This window comes from Nicotiana tabacum, chromosome 10 (genome assembly GCF_000715075.1).
Source record: "Nicotiana tabacum cultivar K326 chromosome 10, ASM71507v2, whole genome shotgun sequence".
NCBI lineage: Eukaryota > Viridiplantae > Streptophyta > Magnoliopsida > Solanales > Solanaceae > Nicotiana > Nicotiana tabacum.
In genome coordinates, this window is record NC_134089.1 from 37,941,701 (window position 1) to 37,959,287 (window position 17,587).

Genomic DNA, 17,587 nt, shown 5'->3' on the forward strand with positions numbered 1-17,587 from the left:
CTGGATAACAGAGGAATACATATAGTTCAAGTTTCAGTAATCGGGAGCCCACCCGTACAACAAGGGAATACATTCAAGTTCAGCAATTTGAAGAAAGGAGCAACACCTCAGTTTGTAGTTTGCAATGGCAACAAGGGATTTTACAAAGAAAACACAAGACAACGAGGCAACGAGGAAGTACAACAACAAGTTTGAAGAATTTAGATAGTATTTTGTAATTCACAGGTCATAGTTTAATTTAGCTTCTTTTATTTTGCCATGGTGTAATAAGGAAGGTCTGCAAGCAGTAGCAGCAGCAATCGCAGTGAAATCATAGCTCCTGGTAGTCCCAGCTACCAGACACTCCTGAACTATACTAACCTGATTCCTGTTTAGCCCAGGATATGTAGGCAACCTCTGAAGCAGGGTGCGGTCAACCTTTTCAAAAAAATGCTTCACACGGAATATGCGAACGGGCAAAAATCGCTCGTTTCCGCTCACTTATCTTTGCACGAAAACTCTTCGTGTTTACGGGCAAAGAGGGGCAGCTGTGAGCACGTGATTTTTGCCCAAAGCAAATTATTCCCAGAAATTCAAACAAAAAAAATCTTTATTATTTTACAATTTTTGTGAATTTTGATGTCATTTTCTGTTAGTTGTTGCATTTTATCTGTGCATTTTAATTCATATGAAAAATACAAAATATGCATTTTCATTTAGGATCTAATTTCATATTTTAGTATTAATTAGGGGTTAATTTATTTTAGAACAAAATATGAAGAAAATAACAAAAATAGTTCACTTTTGCATTTTAATTGTTTAATTGTGAATTTGTCCCGAAATAGTTTTTAAAATAATTTTAGAAATCAATTAGTTTAATTTTGAAATATATTAGGACTATATTTTATTTTATAAAATTAAAAAATATACAAAAAATATACAAGATAAAATAAAAAAATAGATAAAAGAAACAAATGAAAAGGAAAAAGAAAACAAAAAGAAATAGAGAAAGGGTTGCCCACGATTTGGGCCATGTCCAATTGATTCACCCAGGCACAACATTTTTTTTCTCTTTCTTTCCCCGACCCAGGCCCAAACCCCACCCGGTCCAAACGACCCATCTCCAGAGACGCCCAAACGACGTCGTTTCACAGCAAATCAATCCCAGCCCTTCATTCTCCCTAATCCAACGGCTGTGGTGCTTTCTTGTTAACTTGATAAATATGTCCGAAATATTCCCAAACCCTAAAACATAACTCATCTTCCTCGTACCCCCTGTTCCTTCGCCAGAACCCCACCGCCGGCGAATACCACTTATGCCATCGACCACCAAAATAACACCATGAGACCTCCTCTTCTCCCTCGTCATAAATCCACCACCCGTTTCCTTCAAATCCAGCCCTAGCTCGTCGAATCCTCGATCAAAGAATTTTCGGCCAAAAGCCAAAGTAACCTAATCACCACCAAATTAACACCATGTGACCGCCTGGACCTCCTCTACCCTACCCCCATAGCCCTGTCTCTCGAATCTACCTAGAACAACTCGAATATCAAATCGAAGGTTTCCTACCAAAACCCTAATGCAAAGTTTCCATGATTTCGGACTCTAATAGCCCTAACCAGGTGTTTTCTTATGAAAAACACATGGTTAGGGATATTACACATGGTTAGTGACCAGAAAAACACATGGTTAGAGAAACAACCACTGGCCGGAGCTCTTTGTTTGTCAGTGAGTTCTTGTTGGCATTTTCTTTTATTTCAATTCTTTTTCCTTTTCTAATTTTCTGCATGGTTAATGTCTAGTTTAATTTGCGTTTTAATTTTTGTCAATATTGTTCTAATCTTGTGTCCTGATTTGTTTTGATTAAGTCTAGTTGTTTGTTTGATTTTAATATGTTCCAATTCCTGATCTTAGTTTGATTTTTAGTTAAACCGTTGATAATTTGTTAATTAGTTTTACTAAGTTTTGTTTGAATAAATTTCTGGTGTTCCTTAGTTTAGGTTAATCACTAGTTAGTTCAGTTTCAGTTTAATTAGTCATCGTTTGGTAGTTAGTTTGGTCATTAATTCTGAGTTCAATCGATAGATTCAACAAGAGTTAAATTGGGGTATATTCAGAGCTTAAGAAACTGTCTTGGTTATAGCTGTAGTTTTAGTTTAAGTCCAGGGGTATTTTAGACATTTAGGATTGGGCAGCACATGGTAGTTGCAACTAGAATCTTCTAGGGCCTTCTAGAGTGGTACTTTAGTGTAGATTTCAATAATTTTAGTGGGATTACTTGGGTAACAAGTTAGAAAATAAAGGACCAATTGAATAAATAGATAGGGACTGACATAGAAAACAGAAAATAAGGGCTGCCCTCAGCACTGCCTATAAAAGGCATGCCTAAGTGCCTTAATGAAGCAGGTTGGAACCCCAAAACTTTCCCCCAAAAACCATTTCTGTATATCTGAGTTTCAAATTTTGAATTTCAAATCCAAATTCTTGATCTAGGTCTTCAAAAAACCAAAAACAATAGAAAAACTAGATAAAATCAAAAAAAAAATGTTCCATTGAAAGTTTTAAGTTGATTTTGAGCTTCAGTATCTGATTTGCATCATTTAGCATATAATCTGTTTACTGAGACATTCTGGAGGTTCCTGGGTGCATCCCGGGTGGGTTTGGGTTCAATTGAGGCTATTTTAGGCTGGTTTTATTGGCTGTTGATTTCAGAAGTTGTCCTGGGTTTAATTCTGAGTCTGTTGGAATTTTTCAGGCTTATTTGGTTTAATATTGGTACTGTCCTTCTTTGAATGCAATTCTGGATAGTGTTGATCTGTTTGCTGAAGTTGTGAACTCAAATTTTGAGCTGTTGTGTGACCTTTGATACTACTGACCTCCATTTCTTCTTCGTTTTTGTGTTCTAAATATCAGGTACATGTTCTGAAACTCGATACTATGTAGATCTCCAGCTAAAATGAAATGAAGAGGAAACATATTTTGTTGAAATTTCCAGTGGTTTCAATGCTTTCATTATAGTTTTGTAATGATTTTGGACTGTATTGAACTGATGAACTGTTAGGATTGAGTTTGTTCATGTGAACTATTAGTTGGGTGTTTGTGCTTATTGAAATAATTTCTGGCGTTAGTTAACTCTCACAGTTTCAAAAATAGCACAAATTATGACCGATTCTGGAAATGCTATTTGGACAATCGCTATTGGTACTAATTAGAATATGCGGATTGTGTTCAGAAGGGCATGAGTTTTAATTGTAAGATTGTCTAAGTTCGAGTTGGAAGTGACGTTATTTAAGGAGTTAAGTCACTGATATTGTTAGATTTATGCCGGTTTTGTATTAAGTGGGCTAAATTGTTACTTCTCAGATTCACATGAATTTTTGAGTTAAGTACTAATTGTGATTGATCTCACGTTAACTTAATAGAATGGTTCATGTTAGTTTTAGTAATTTCCTGCTAGCCTAGGGTTAATTTGAAATAATGGAAGTAATGCAGCTAGCCCGGTCCATATGAAATTGAACTGTGAAAGGTCAAAACTTTGCTGCCTTGTTATTCATGAAAATTGCAATCTCATTCATTTTAAAAAAAAGATTGGATTAATTGTAGATAGTCACTATTAGGTTGAAAACCATTCTGGATTGGAAAACATCTCCCGACCCTGCTCGAATTTTTCCTTTTAAGGCCAAATGTTGAGTTGCTTTTGGGCCTGTTGCGTAGCTAAAATCACTTGGTGCCTTCTGTTGAACAAGACCGTTGCCCCAAGGCTCAGGCCTCATAAGCTTCACTTGCAGCCTCATGTGGAGATCATGGGGTCTCACTTTAGGCTCCATGATTACGCTTGGGCTTGTACAAATGCCCATTAGTGTTATAAAATTGGCCTGAATCCATTTCGCATATCTTGCTAATTAATTAGGGTTTCTTCTTTATTATTAGGGACAAAGTGAATAGAAAATTGTGGTTATCTTTAGGATTGGCTTTTAAATAATAAATGAGGTGAGCCCCGCCAAATAAAAATGCATAAATTGCGGGGGCCTCTTTAAATGTCTATAGTAAATTACTTAGAATTCGGGATGGGCCGTTTAGCGAATTTCACGCCCCCCCCCCCCCCCCAAAGATAACAACGCGTTAGATTCTTTAGGCACGATTTTAATAAAATTATCTTCTTAAACTCGGGTGCGCATTGATGCGACCCAAATTCAAATCTCAACGAAGTCGAAATGTGTTAACAACCACGGGTGCATTGATTGCGATGTGGTTTGAGACGCGTTTTCACGACGTTGCAATTCTTTAAAAAATAATGACAAAAGTGGTTTAAGAATAAAAAGCACACAAGCTAGCATGTATTAAAATCAGATAAAATCAAATACAACAGTTAAGCAACCGTGCTAGAACCACGGAACCCGGGAATGCCTAACACCTTCTCCCGGGTTAACAGAATTCCTTACTCGGATTTCGGGTTCACGGACTATTAATAGAGTCATAATTTTCCTCGGTTCGGGATTCAACCGGTGACTTGGGACACCATTAATCTCCCAAGTGGCGACTCTGAATAATTAATAACTAAATCCCGTTCTGATTGTCCTTTAATTGGAAAAACTCATTTACGCCCTTACGGGGTGTAGGTGAAGAAGGAGGTGCAACACTCTGTTGTACTCATCAGGTCCTATGGCACACATCATATTTTTGGCACGATAGTTCTTTTCTACAACTTTTCTGTCAGTGTCGCTGTACTCTCTTCTCCCTTTGGGCACCAATGATCCTGTTTCTTCACGTTTCTTCATGGGAACATGTGGATCATCACAAATGATGTCCCACAGTTCTGAATCTTCAGCCATTATGAAATTATGCATCCGAGTCTTCCACCAGTCGTAGTATTTACCATTGAATCTGGGAGGTCTATAGGTTGATTGTCCTTCTTCAAAATTTAGTAGAGCAGCCATTTAGGATCCTTCCTAGGTGTTAGCCTGATAGGAGGAACCCGCTCTGATACCAATTAATAGTTTATATGAGTCCACCAAACTATAGATTACCTGGTCTCGTATGAGACTGACACGTAGAATGTTGTAAAGGATGAAAGTAAAGAAGGCAAGAGATTTTTTCTACGTGGAAAAATCCCACACAAAGGGATAAAAAAACCACGACCTACTCTTGTAGGCTTTTAACTCAACTAACGTGTAATCTACATATTACAAGCCACTTTGCAATCTCCCTATTGCAAAGATTTTAAACTAACTTGTGATACAACCACCACAAGTCACTCTCTAACTCTCCTAGTTACAAAGGATTTAACTTATGACTATTTCTAGTCACAACATAAACTCGAAAGTTTACGAATTTTATTTGTTCCTAAAACAACGCTTCTAAGAAAGCAAACTAGGAATTACAGTTTAGAACAATTAACAAGATTACAACTCAACTATGGATATATATAAGACTTCATTTAGAAATTGATCCTTAGTGGAGTTGTCTTCTTGTTCTTGACACACCAGTGATTTCAATGCCGGATCGATGTTTCATCTTCTTGAGAGAATATCACTGAATGCACAAGTGATGGTGTGTCTTGCACCAGGTTGTTTTATTACAAAAGATATCACAATAGATAGTGGTGTCAACTCTTGGTGTACTTCTTCTCAGTGAGAAATGACTGCTGCACTGTCTACACAGCCACTTCTGGGCAGTTGCGTTCCAGCTGGACTTTGTGCTTTATGTCGGGACATACCAACAGACCAGGTCCTAATACTTCTGTCAGGACATACACTAGGACCAGGTCCTCGAACTGTTCCTCTTTCTGTAACAGTTGTCAGATGGTCACTTTCTTCTGTTGCATTCTGGTCGTGCACTTGACTTGTACTTTGGTCAGAGAACCCTAAGGGAGCAGGTCCCTGTTGTGTTCCTCTTTATATTGATTGCGTATAATTACTGACTTGTGCTTTCGTCGGAGAACCCTAAGGGACCAGGTCATCATGTCCCTATTGTGTTCCTCCATGTGGCCATTCATCCATTTGCTGATGTTCAGGCTTCGACCAGTTCATATGAGATATGTATCCTGTGGAGTAGGTTCTCTATCTGGTTTCTCACAACAAGTTTGTTATATCATCAAAACATAAAGTTAATTAAAACCCCATCACATGTAATAAATAATTCAAAATTATGTAAAGAACAAACATGTGACACAAAAACAAAATTCAACATTCTTCTAACATGTTTAATCTATATATCACATATATCACAAAAAAGTAATTCATGCCAGAATATCATTATTAATTAACATCTCATGAACTAATAATAATTAAAAACAATAATAGAATCATGCATCCTATTATAGATTCCCGTTGTATCTAATACAAAATTTCAATTTCAAGTTTTAAACTATCTCAATAGTTATATGAATACATATTTTATCCACAATAAAATAATATCAGCATTCAAACAATTTGTCTATTGCACAAGACACATGTATTATGGTTTGAACTCTTCAAATATAATATTAAAATATTTTGTAAATAAATTTTAGACACAATAAACCACGGCTCTGATACCGCTGAAGGATTGTGTATAGGTGTTCGTAACACGCAGCTGGAAGACAATAACAATCCTAGGCGGATCTTTTCGTGTTTAAAATTTATTTACATGTCAAAGATCGGATCTGAGACGTACCTGGTTAAGAGAGACTCGTTTCAAAATTTCTTCGATAGTGCGAAGATTCTATGTGTATCCATAACGAAAGTGATCCTTGCTATCAACCCTTAGATCAATGAAACCCGCGAACAAATTGAATGAAATTTGTATGCTGGAATTTTCTCAAAATCCAGCCAACAACACGACAAGAAAACTAATTTTCTTTGCCAAGACTATCTCTTAATTTTTACTGCTCCGCTCTTTTTCGTTTAACAGATGCTAGGTCTCCTTTTTCCCGTAGCTTTTCTTGGCACTTAATGATGTATTTATATATCACTTAAGCCAACAATACTTTCCACTAGATTAAGGAAAAATTATAAGCGTTTGGGCTTTTTTTTTTTCCTTTCCAATTCAAAATTGAACTTTAGAAAAAGATAATTCCATTGAAGATGGAATCCCATTCCAAAACGGGAAACACGTTGCCGACTAAGTCCCTTTTGTGGACTTCATACATGAATCCAATTCTTAATTGGATTTCACTAATTAGCCTTCATTAATTTTTATATATTTCATATATACATAAATATTAATTTTGTATATTTCATGCATATATATCAATCAAGAGATATAATTTAATTTCTATTCCAAATAGAAAACTTCAGTTTGTTCATAATATTAATTATATCATCAGTGCTAGCAAAGAATATAATAATATTCCAATTGAACTAATAACTCTATTTGACTAATTAAATTTGTTAATTTAATTGTCAAATAATAAAGTAATTAATCCTTTAGCAAAGATCAGAACACTCGTTAGTGTGCGACCCCATAGGTTCAATACTAAGCCGGTAGTAAATTGACCACATCAATATACTAATCAAGGGTGGCGTCTAGCAACACTCCTTAACGACCGGATAACATGAAGTATACAATTTACTCTCAAGAACCAGTAGAAGAATAATGTAGTAATTCCTTCCGTCCTTATAGCTCTGAGTCACCCTAGGATATGGTTCAACTGTCAAATCCTAATAGGCGACCAACTATGTGTTCATGTCAAATATAATCGACCATCGAATGACCTAAGAAACTCATTTCTTCTTTCATTCAATTGCCCTGGCCAAGGTCTTAATTTGGTCGTTTATAATTCATGACAACATGGAGCTTAAACTCATTACCAAGAGTTGACAGATTTCATCTTAATCAATCACTAATTCTACAAGCATTTAATCATGCCCAGTATCATTTCAACTATCGCCCTAGGGCCATAGGTGTCTGGTATCAAAGCACAATAAATAACTTGTCAATTACTATGACGATCTCAGGTCAAAGGAAACTTCTACATCACATTCTTCAAGAAAATATCATATTGATAGTTTATGGTAATTCTAACCATTAGGAATTATCCAATGAGTCAGTTCAATGATCATATCTCTATATGCATCATCTATCTATGTGATTCAGTTAATGAGATCAACTAATCTTTATCGCTTAAAGACTATCACATAAATATTGATCTAACCGGATTACTAATGTCCAAATTAATAATCCTACGATCAAGAACAAATTTAGATTAAATTGTAAGGGACTTTGCTCTCATTAATCTCAAAATTTAATCAAGGACCTTATCAAATTAATCAAACAATTAATAATACTTATGATAAAAGAATGTCATATATTTTTTTTATATATCAAATAACGTTCAAAAAATATGTTCAAATCATCAAATATGAGATTGGATCTAGGACATATCTACTATATCCCTAACAGAAAGGGAATAGAAAAATTATACGGTATAGACAAGATAAAAACAAATTTTTTTTAGTTATATATCAACTGTTGAATCCCTTAACATAAGAGAAGATTTTAGTATAGAACCAACGGTTTCAAAAATTATTTTAGATCACAGGTTAAAATCCGAAATATAACATTTTAATATTTTTTGAATTCGTCACTGTACACCCATTCATAAGGAATATTGCGGGAGTTGAATGACTTATCCCTCGGTCTATTAGTGAACCATCTCTCCGGTGATTGTTGTGCACCCATTCATGTTGAACTTCTGAGAAGCATCTGAAAAAATAAAATAGAACAATGGGGGAGGCTGCAATTATTATAAGAAATATTGTATTGCATATTCTAAGAGTGTCAAACATCTAATTAACAACAATTTTGGCGAGAAGTTTGAAATGTGAAGCTTGAAGATTAGATTATGCGCGTGCGACGGGCGCTCAATGTCATGTTGTTAAACAATCGTGAGTGGGAAAAAACTTATCCGTACCGGATGTTTACACCAAATCAGATTAACTCACTATGGTTAATTAATTAAATTGGATGAGAATGCATATAATTTATTATGGTTAAATGATATGCAAGATGAGAGACGGGCACTAGGAAAATTATTATGCTAGTTTGAAGTCTTAACGTAAAACGAGCAGCACATTTGAAGTTATGCCCGGTACGTGCTATTGCGGTAAAGACAGAGATGCTTTACACAGAGTAAGGGGTGGGCGAGATAAGCAGTAAAGTTTGTTTTACAGAGAAAACTTAATTCCAGAGGCCAAACCGCTCATGTTTATTTAGAGTAATCGGTGGTTTATTTATTTATGTAGAGCCAAAGGACAAGAACGCGCTTCAAATCCATGACCTTTTGTCCTCATCTGCTTGTCATTTTTTAGCCACTTGCATTTGCCAAGTCGCGACATAATCGGCTTTCAAGTCACTAGTCATTTATTAATTCAATCCTATTTACACAAGATAATCTTTTTTGAAATACCTTCATTAAATTTAGCTCCGCCAAAATAAAGGCAGCGGTAAAGCCGAGAATCCTAACAAAAAGATTGACAAAGGAATTCAAAAACTTATATATACATTAAAAAAAAAAAAAAAAGTATTTGCCCTATTTATATAGTACTAGTTTTAAAATATATGCGTTGCACGTGTATTTTGTATCTATCAATAAATAAAGTATTTAGTATATAGAATAGGAACAAATTGTGTAATAGCACAACTAACGTCGAGGTAGATGCAATCTTCGTTTAAAAAGAAAAATAAATGCTTGTATTACTAACTTGAATTCAAAGTTATTGAGTATCTTTTGGACTTGCAAAGACGAAGAACTTAGGTAAGTTCATTATATAATCTTTATAATTATAAATTTTTTATTTATGAATAATAATATGTTATATTGTTGTACCAAACCTAATGATAAAGTTAAAGGCAAAAAATCTGATTACATGCAAATAAAGTTATTCGCGAATTAGCTAAAGAAGGTTGTTTAAGAAGCATAAGAACAGTGATGTAAACATGTATAATTTTGTTGCTATTCAAACAAGTTTGTAGCCACCTACATGTTGTCATTAATTGTAACTTGTAAGTCAAGCAATATCTAGAGTCTTAGAAACTTTACACTTAATGTTTTAGCTAGCATACTGGTTCTCGATGTGAATTTATTCAAATTAACAAATAAAAAAATATAAAATATTTAAGTTCTCCATATGAATTCAAGTCATACTTATTCTAAATATGAAAATTTTAACTTCTAAATATGAGTTTAGAATTATCATATAATTGATGATCGAATAATTCAATTATCAGCAAATCTTGCATTGACAAAATATTATAAGCTCTATCTCTTAAAGTTAAATTAAATAGAAAAAAAACAATCACATCCATAACAAAGAGAACTTTTTAAATAAATAAAAAAGAACACTCGCTCAATAAAGAGCATATTAATCAATACTTTTGTGCTTATGGAATATTTCAATTTATAAAAAAGAAATAATATCAAATTCATAGTCGTGGTGCTATAAGCAGAATTATATTAACACTTGTGACTCAAAAAAGTGTATTTGCAATAAACTTTTTAACTCACAATAACATAGTCTAAGAACTGAATTTTCATCAGTTAGAATTTCACAGACAACTACTGGTTGAAAAAAAGTGAAGAAAAATAAAGTAACAAACTTACAGAAATTATGTTTCAATTATTATGCCTCCAATCTCATATAGTCAAATTTGTTTTCTTCTCTAGTGAAAATACAACAATTGTCTGGTAAATGAAATCTAATCGAGAAGGTTATATAATGCCTAAAAGTAGTTCAGAGTCTTACCAAAAAGCTGCAGATCAGGATCATACGAAAATCTGAAATCTTTCAAATTGTTTTGCGTACGGACAATGCTAACTGCTTGCTTCTTCCATAAGGTTGTTGGATACCTAAACAAAGTAAAGGCACAATCCTAAAGAAAGAAAAACATAAAGAATTAATCCTAAACCTAAGGAAAAGTGTGAAGAAACCTAATCCTAAGCAAAGAAAAATCTAAACACTCCTAAAACCTAAATACTTGGCAGCTTCTAGCTTTTTCCCAAAAATAAAAATTTATTAGTAATTATATACAAAAGTAATAGATAATAAATAGTAATAGATAATAGATACAATAGACAATAGATAGATAATGTTCGGATAAAGGGAGCTTAGCTCCGCCACTAACTAACGGGAAAGTGAAATCCACATAATGGTCAAAGCTTAACAAACTTTGTGAAGAGGAAGTTTTAAGCATACTAATAGCCTGCTTCGCCAAGCTTTTCCAAGTTGAAAAGTACTTTTTCTTTTTATCTTTCAAAAAAGTTACTTTTTTCAAAATTGAAATGTTTGGTCAAGCTTTTAGAAGAAAAAAAAAGGTGTTTTTGAATAGACGCAGATACAATTTTGGAGAAGCAGAAAAAAATATCTTCTTTCCAAGAAGCACTTTTGAAAAAAAAAATACACTTAAAAACATTTTTTAAAAGCTTGGTCAAACACACAAATTGCTGCTTAGAAATATTTTTCAAATTAATTAGTCAATCACAAACTATTTTTCACTAAAAGTACTTTCAAATAAACACACTTTTCAAAATAGGCTATAAATGCACCGGAAAGGGAGAACGAGATAGGAGATGGGATGCCCCTGTTAACTAATAGGGGCCACTTATAAGAGTCACTGCGTCCTGCATAGATTTGGAAAATACAACTACTAATATCAGAATTCAAAAGTGCATACAAGGAAGAAACAGATTCCATCCACAGCTTTCTTGCAAATGCCATCATGAAAATTATCAAAAAGAATCTAGAGAGGGCACTCATCCATCTTGTATAAGTCTTGCCATTGTCTGTTTTCCTTATCCAATACATTTTCGATTACATCAACAGAGCACATGAAGATCCATATAGGAGTTCTTTATGACAAAAACCCAAAAATTTCCAAGTTGCTAGTTATAACAAAGTCCTCTTATACACAGAAACAATGATTTGTTTCCAACTATTCCACTATTTCCAGAACATCAGATACACTGATGAGTGAATTAGTGCGATGATGTATATAATCTCATGTCAACTCTTACAATAAAGGTACATTCTTTTTACTGCTAGTTGAACATTTAGCTTTTGAACAAGGTGGCAAGTTCACCCTTCTCATACATCGAGGTCAAGATATCACACCCACCAACCAACTCACCCTTCACAAAAATTTGTGGAAATGTAGGCCAGTTACTATAGTTCTTCAACGTCTCCCTCAATCCGTAGTTGTACTCTTCATCAAGTACATCGACACTTTCATAATCGACACCTTCACTTTCAAGCATGGCAACCACCCTCTGTGAAAATCCACATTGTGGTGCACTTCTTGACCCTTTTATGAAAGCAACCACCTTGTTTTCCTTCACAAGCCGGTCAATGAGGTCCTCCAAGGGCACTGTCAACTGCACATGACGACCTGGTGTTAACCTCAGATCAGTCTTCTTCTTTGGTGGCTGACGTACCCATGTTGAGTTTCCTGGTTCGTTACCCGGTGGTACCTTTCCGGTGGCTGCAATATGCTCTTCCATCCATGATTTCCATGATTCGGTTAAAGCTGTTCTATCTGGCTCATCTACCACACCAACCTACAATGCAGTAATTTCAGTTATCAAGTATCCAAAGGAAAAATATAATCTAAAAATCAGTGAAACCATGAAAGGAGAGAAAAACAGATGTGAATCATTTCAACAGAAATAATAAGTACAAATTTGTCTTTCATTGTTAAGAAGATAGGCAATTTATTATGCTTACACTGCTTAGAGGATTCCGATATAACATTCAAGGAGCACACGGGAATTGGTCTCAGCAGTTGAGATTCTAAGCAAGAATCGCCGTGCATGTGATGTTTAACAAAGTTATGTAAGATGATAAGAAAATATTCATGTCAAATAACAGTAAAATGCTATTAGTATAATTTAGCCAAACAAAATATAGTAAAATGCCTGTTACTATAACTAATTAGCCATGTTGGAGAGCAAATCGGTAGTATATATCTGTCAAGACGTCTTCTTATGCTCTAAACTGAAGTGGATGTTTATTCAACATGGTGTGCTTTTTGTGCACTGTAATCAAAATTCCACATACAGAGTACTAGTATTCTCGCTATGTTTCCCTTTTACAGTTGTACTGTGTCTTATAACAAATGATATTATGATAAAAGAGTGCTGATTAGAGGCAGAAGCGAAAGGATGGTATTGCCAGATGCCGAGCAGCGACCAAACCAAATGCCAATCTGTTTCCTTCCGAAGCATAATGTAGTGACGTAAGTAACCAAGAATAGAATGAAACCATGAATGCCTTCAATCAGAAATGTGGACCACCTGTTTTCCGTTGTACTAGCAGAACCTTCTCTAGCCACTTTGAGCACTAGAAACAAGCTTTCTATGGCAGCTTTGGGCATAACGAATTGATTTTAAAACTTATCAAGCTGACACCCAGCAGTGGCAGCGGCAGGCAGAGGCAGAATGATGATCGGTAACAATGAGGACAGTGATGCTTATGCTCGCTCTTCTATTTTTAGTTAGTGTTAGTCAGGAAAATCAGACAACATTGATCTTCCCGCCCAAAGCGTACACAGTTCCAGTGGCTGGATTGTGCACTTCAAATAATAAAGATTCAATCAGGGGTGGGCATATTTCGGTCGGAACCGAATAAACTGACCGAACCGATTTTTTTTTTTATTTCGGTTTCGGTTATTCGGTTTGTTCGGCCGGTTTCGGTTTAAAATTTTAAAATTTCGGTTCGGTTTTCGGTTATTAAGTTTTTTAGTTCAGTTAACCGAAAAACCGAATTATTAACATATATGTTCTTTAAGTTATATATAGGCTAAGCCCATAGGTAATAAATTAATACTATTAGGTCCAATCTATCAAAGACTCAACCCAATTAAGTAAGTCCATCAACTTTCCAATCTTAACGACTTTCAGTCTATTAAAACTTCCATAGCATATGTGATAGATACCGGGAGAATTTCACACAGAGTTGTAATTTACACTATGTTTGAATTTTATGATCCATAAAGTGTGCAAAGTTTAGTCTATTTTTTTCTATAAACACAATATTTCCAACAATTTCGAAGTTTTGGGAAAAATCAACAAATTCGCCAGTCGTATTATTACATAGAAGGAGTCCAATATGATAATGTTCAAACCGAAAACCGAACCGAAATTAGAATAACCGAACTGCACCGAACTTATTTCAGTTCTGTTTCGGTTACTACTTTTACAAAATCGAAAACCTAATAACCGAACCGAATTTCTTCAAACCGAACCGAACCGACCGAATGCCCACCCCATTCATAGTCGAATAAATATGTTCCCCCGGCTTTATAAGGAGTTTCTCTTTGAGTTTCTTCCATTTAAAGAGGCAACGTTGTCGTCCTATGTTCAAGAGAGTTCTTTTCTTCCTTTTTTTCCCTTTTGGGACAAAGGAGGGAAAATATCAGGAAAGGGTCACTCCAGGAACTAATTGCAGATTTGCAATAACTAGTTCCCATTATCTTCTACTCTTGCAAATAGAGACTAAAGAGACTCACTAGACCAGGCAGAACGAACCAAAAGGAGGACCCTTAATAATACAAATGAGGCTACTGCAGGCTATGTAACCATGTTATTAGCTCCTTTAACAATTTGTTCCACTATGATTTGAAAAAATTGAAGGGCATACTCCACGCATGAAGTATTCTATGGCAAAGGAGCAAAGGGAGAGTGGACATATACAATATGCAGCCTTTTCCTTACATTTCTGCAAAGAGGCAGTTCCAAACACGTACATACTCAACGTCTCAACCACGTGACCTACCGGTCACAAGAGGAGCAACTCTACTTATGCTCCAAGTGTGCTCTCATGATTTGGAAGACCCAATACAAAAGTTAATAGTATTTGCTAGCAACCAAACTATGGGAACTACCCTCTCTCAATCTGAGACAGAATTTTCAGTCTTTCACTTAATTGAGTAACATAAATTGAAGCAGGGACAGAGCACAATGGAAGAAGCGCACAACAGAATAGCTCACTGAAACCAAATTTTAAGAAGAAAAGCAAAATTGGCTTCATTTCTCGGGTCACAAAGTGTATTTTACTAACTCAAAAAAGAACACGCAACAAGAAGCAACCTTTTATGACAAGTAAAACCCAAGGTTCTCCGTATATTGTCACCACAATGTGCATTTCACCATAATTGCACAGCATATTACTTTACTCTAACTTGGACATGCTAATTCAAATCGATTTCTAAGTCTCTGTACCCCAACAAAGATTCTGCAAGTGGTTTTACTCATAGCACCACCAAGAAGAACCTTGGTCAAAAGTTTCACTTCTATATACCCTTTTGTCAACAAACCCAAAAACGAGAAATTCGTTCTCTCCATCCTAAACTGTTTCTCACAGCATCAATCAATTAACCACGCCTCAATCCCAATTATTTGGGTCCGCCATATAAATCCTCTGTATCCATTCCGTTCTATTCATGTCCATCAAACACCATCTAACCAGTTGCTAGGTGAGCAACGACGCCCCAATTCTCATTAGAGTTACAAACCTTTAACTTGTCCCATCAACTTACTACAAGTTATCCCAACCCTTCTCCTCTATCTGAGTTTGGATTTAGTTATGCTTTGCATCATAACAAAATTAAAGCGAGAAGATCATAAATATTTAAAATTTTGCATTAATTATCAAAAAAAAAATACTCCCTGTTAGAGTGGGGACAATGTTTGAGCGGGCACAAAGTTTAAAGAGATACATTTTTGAAAATTGGGTCTAAAAAAGCCATATATATATATTTGTGTTTGGCTATAAATCATGTAAATTGGAAAGTTTAGAGTCATATTATTTCTAAATACGGAAAGATAACATTCTTTTTGGGGCAAACTAAAAAAGAAAGTGAATGTGAATACGCAAAGTTGTTACCTTTACGGAAGAGCAAAGTTGGGGTACAGTATTCTTATGAGAAAGAACGCTGGCGGCAATGTTTCGCGATATGCCAACAAATTGCAGAACACCATTACTATCATACACCGCATATACACCAGATTCCTTCGGGAAGGTTCCAGAAATTTCGACAGGTTCTAGAGGCACGGTTAAAGGGTCTGTCTCGGAGAGCTTTTTTACAGCTGAAACGACGGTGCTTACGTGGCGAGTTCTGGTTCTGCTTTTGGGTCGGAGGGCAATCGAAGGGAAAAGGAAAGAGGGTTTGGGAAGAGAATATGAGGAAAAAGAAGGGGTATTTTGGGCAGAAAATTTGGAGAAAATGGGAAGACAAGAATTGGGTTTTGCGAGATATGAGATGTTCAATGAGGCCATGGCTATAACACCAAGAAGATGAAGGTGGTGAAGAAGAAGAAAGAAATGGTGGATACTGAAGGGTGGACTGAAGTTGGACGAGTTAAATATTTTTTGTTTGGGCTCAACAATTGGGCTATTTTGATTAATTGGAGTAGTTGTAGCCCATCAACTTAGCCCAAGGTGAAACACCTCATATACACTGGTATACAATGTGTAAAAATAGCACGCGCTAGCCAAATTTCGGACAGGTAATTGAAAAATAGCTAGCGTTTGTAAAGTCATTAAAAATAGCCACTATTTTGCTGCAACACGAAAAGTTCCAACAAAATATATTGGAGATTGGTGCATCTGTGTATGAACTTCCAGCATATTATGCTGGAACTCCAACACGCAGAAAGTTCCAACATAATATAATAGAGATTGGAGCACCTGTTTACGAACTTCCAGCATATTATGCTGGATCAGTATAATATACTGCAACTCCAGTATAATTTTAATATATTATATTGGAATTTCAGTATATTATACTGGAATATTTTTCAAATTTTGAACAATGTTTTTGTTCAAATTTATTTTTATATGAAAACTGGCTAAATTTTGATTACTTTTGAAATTATGGCTATTTGTCAATGACCAGTTATAAATTTATTTTTGAATTTCTCCCTACAATAGGCTGCATAGTAACGCTAGTGTTTTAATGGCGAATTTTTATGGTAATAGAGTGTTGGAGGCCAATGATGTGTTTTCTTTTCTTTTTGTTGGAGGCCAGTTATGGTAATGAAGTAATGATAGATAGGGCTGCTTATCGGGCGAATTCGGTGGTTATTTACTCTTAACGGTTTGGCTTATCGGTTATCGATTTTTAAATGTATTAATCCGCTAGCCACCCGATAAAATATCGGGCGGATTGGTATCGGTTTAGCTCATATCGGGCGGTATCGGGTGGTTTATTGGCCTAATTTCTTACTCATCTGAGATTTTGCCTCGTGCTTACGCAGTACATTTTATGCTTCTTGCAATTAATATTTCATCACAGAAAAAAGAATGCTAATGGTACTCAGCAGTTCTTAACATTCATGTTTCCTGTCAAAATCTCATATGAGTAAGAAATTTTTCTCGTACATGAGCTTTTTGAGGTTTGGACAGATTAGTAGGAAAATTATGAAAAGACCTAGAAATTCTTCTTACACTGTTGATTTTACAATTGCAGAAAGAAGAAGAATCGGCCTAGAATAATTAAGCTAATAGACATCTTAATATTAGAGTAACCTATGCTAAAGACAATAGTGAGAGTTTTCAACATTAGAAATTAATCTATTCAGCTAAAAGTTTGCATGCAGCACAAGTTTCTTGTAAAGATTTTTGAAAACAGATA

The 17,587-nt window shown here is 35.2% G+C and overlaps 1 protein-coding gene and 1 long non-coding RNA gene across 2 annotated transcripts; both read right to left on the reverse strand.

The window, feature by feature from the left end:
• Window positions 1–8,397: 8,397 nt before the first annotated feature.
• Window positions 8,398–11,232, reverse strand: LOC107824208 (uncharacterized). The gene is made up of 2 exons (XR_001656807.2): window positions 10,705–11,232; window positions 8,398–8,665 (listed from the first exon to the last, which is right to left on the reverse strand). It is a non-coding gene; the product is annotated as an uncharacterized LOC107824208 (long non-coding RNA).
• Window positions 11,233–11,808: 576 nt separating this feature from the next.
• LOC107824207 (bifunctional monothiol glutaredoxin-S16, chloroplastic) lies at window positions 11,809–16,324 on the reverse strand. The gene is made up of 2 exons (XM_016650950.2): window positions 15,838–16,324; window positions 11,809–12,512 (listed from the first exon to the last, which is right to left on the reverse strand). Exons 1-2 carry the CDS (start codon window positions 16,228–16,230, stop codon window positions 12,009–12,011), a joined length of 897 nt encoding a protein of 298 aa, XP_016506436.1. The 5' UTR covers window positions 16,231–16,324; the 3' UTR covers window positions 11,809–12,008.
• Between the last annotated feature and the right edge of the window lie 1,263 nt (window positions 16,325–17,587).

Excerpts from the sequence above, each read along its gene's own strand:
- LOC107824207 (XM_016650950.2), bottom strand. The coding sequence starts at position 16,230 with ATGGCCTCATTGAACATCTCATATCTCGCAAAACCCAATTCTTGTCTT. Across the intron at positions 12,513-15,837 it reads AACTTTGCTCTTCCGTAAAG|GTTGGTGTGGTAGATGAGCC; the intron begins GTAACAACTTTG and ends ACTGCATTGTAG.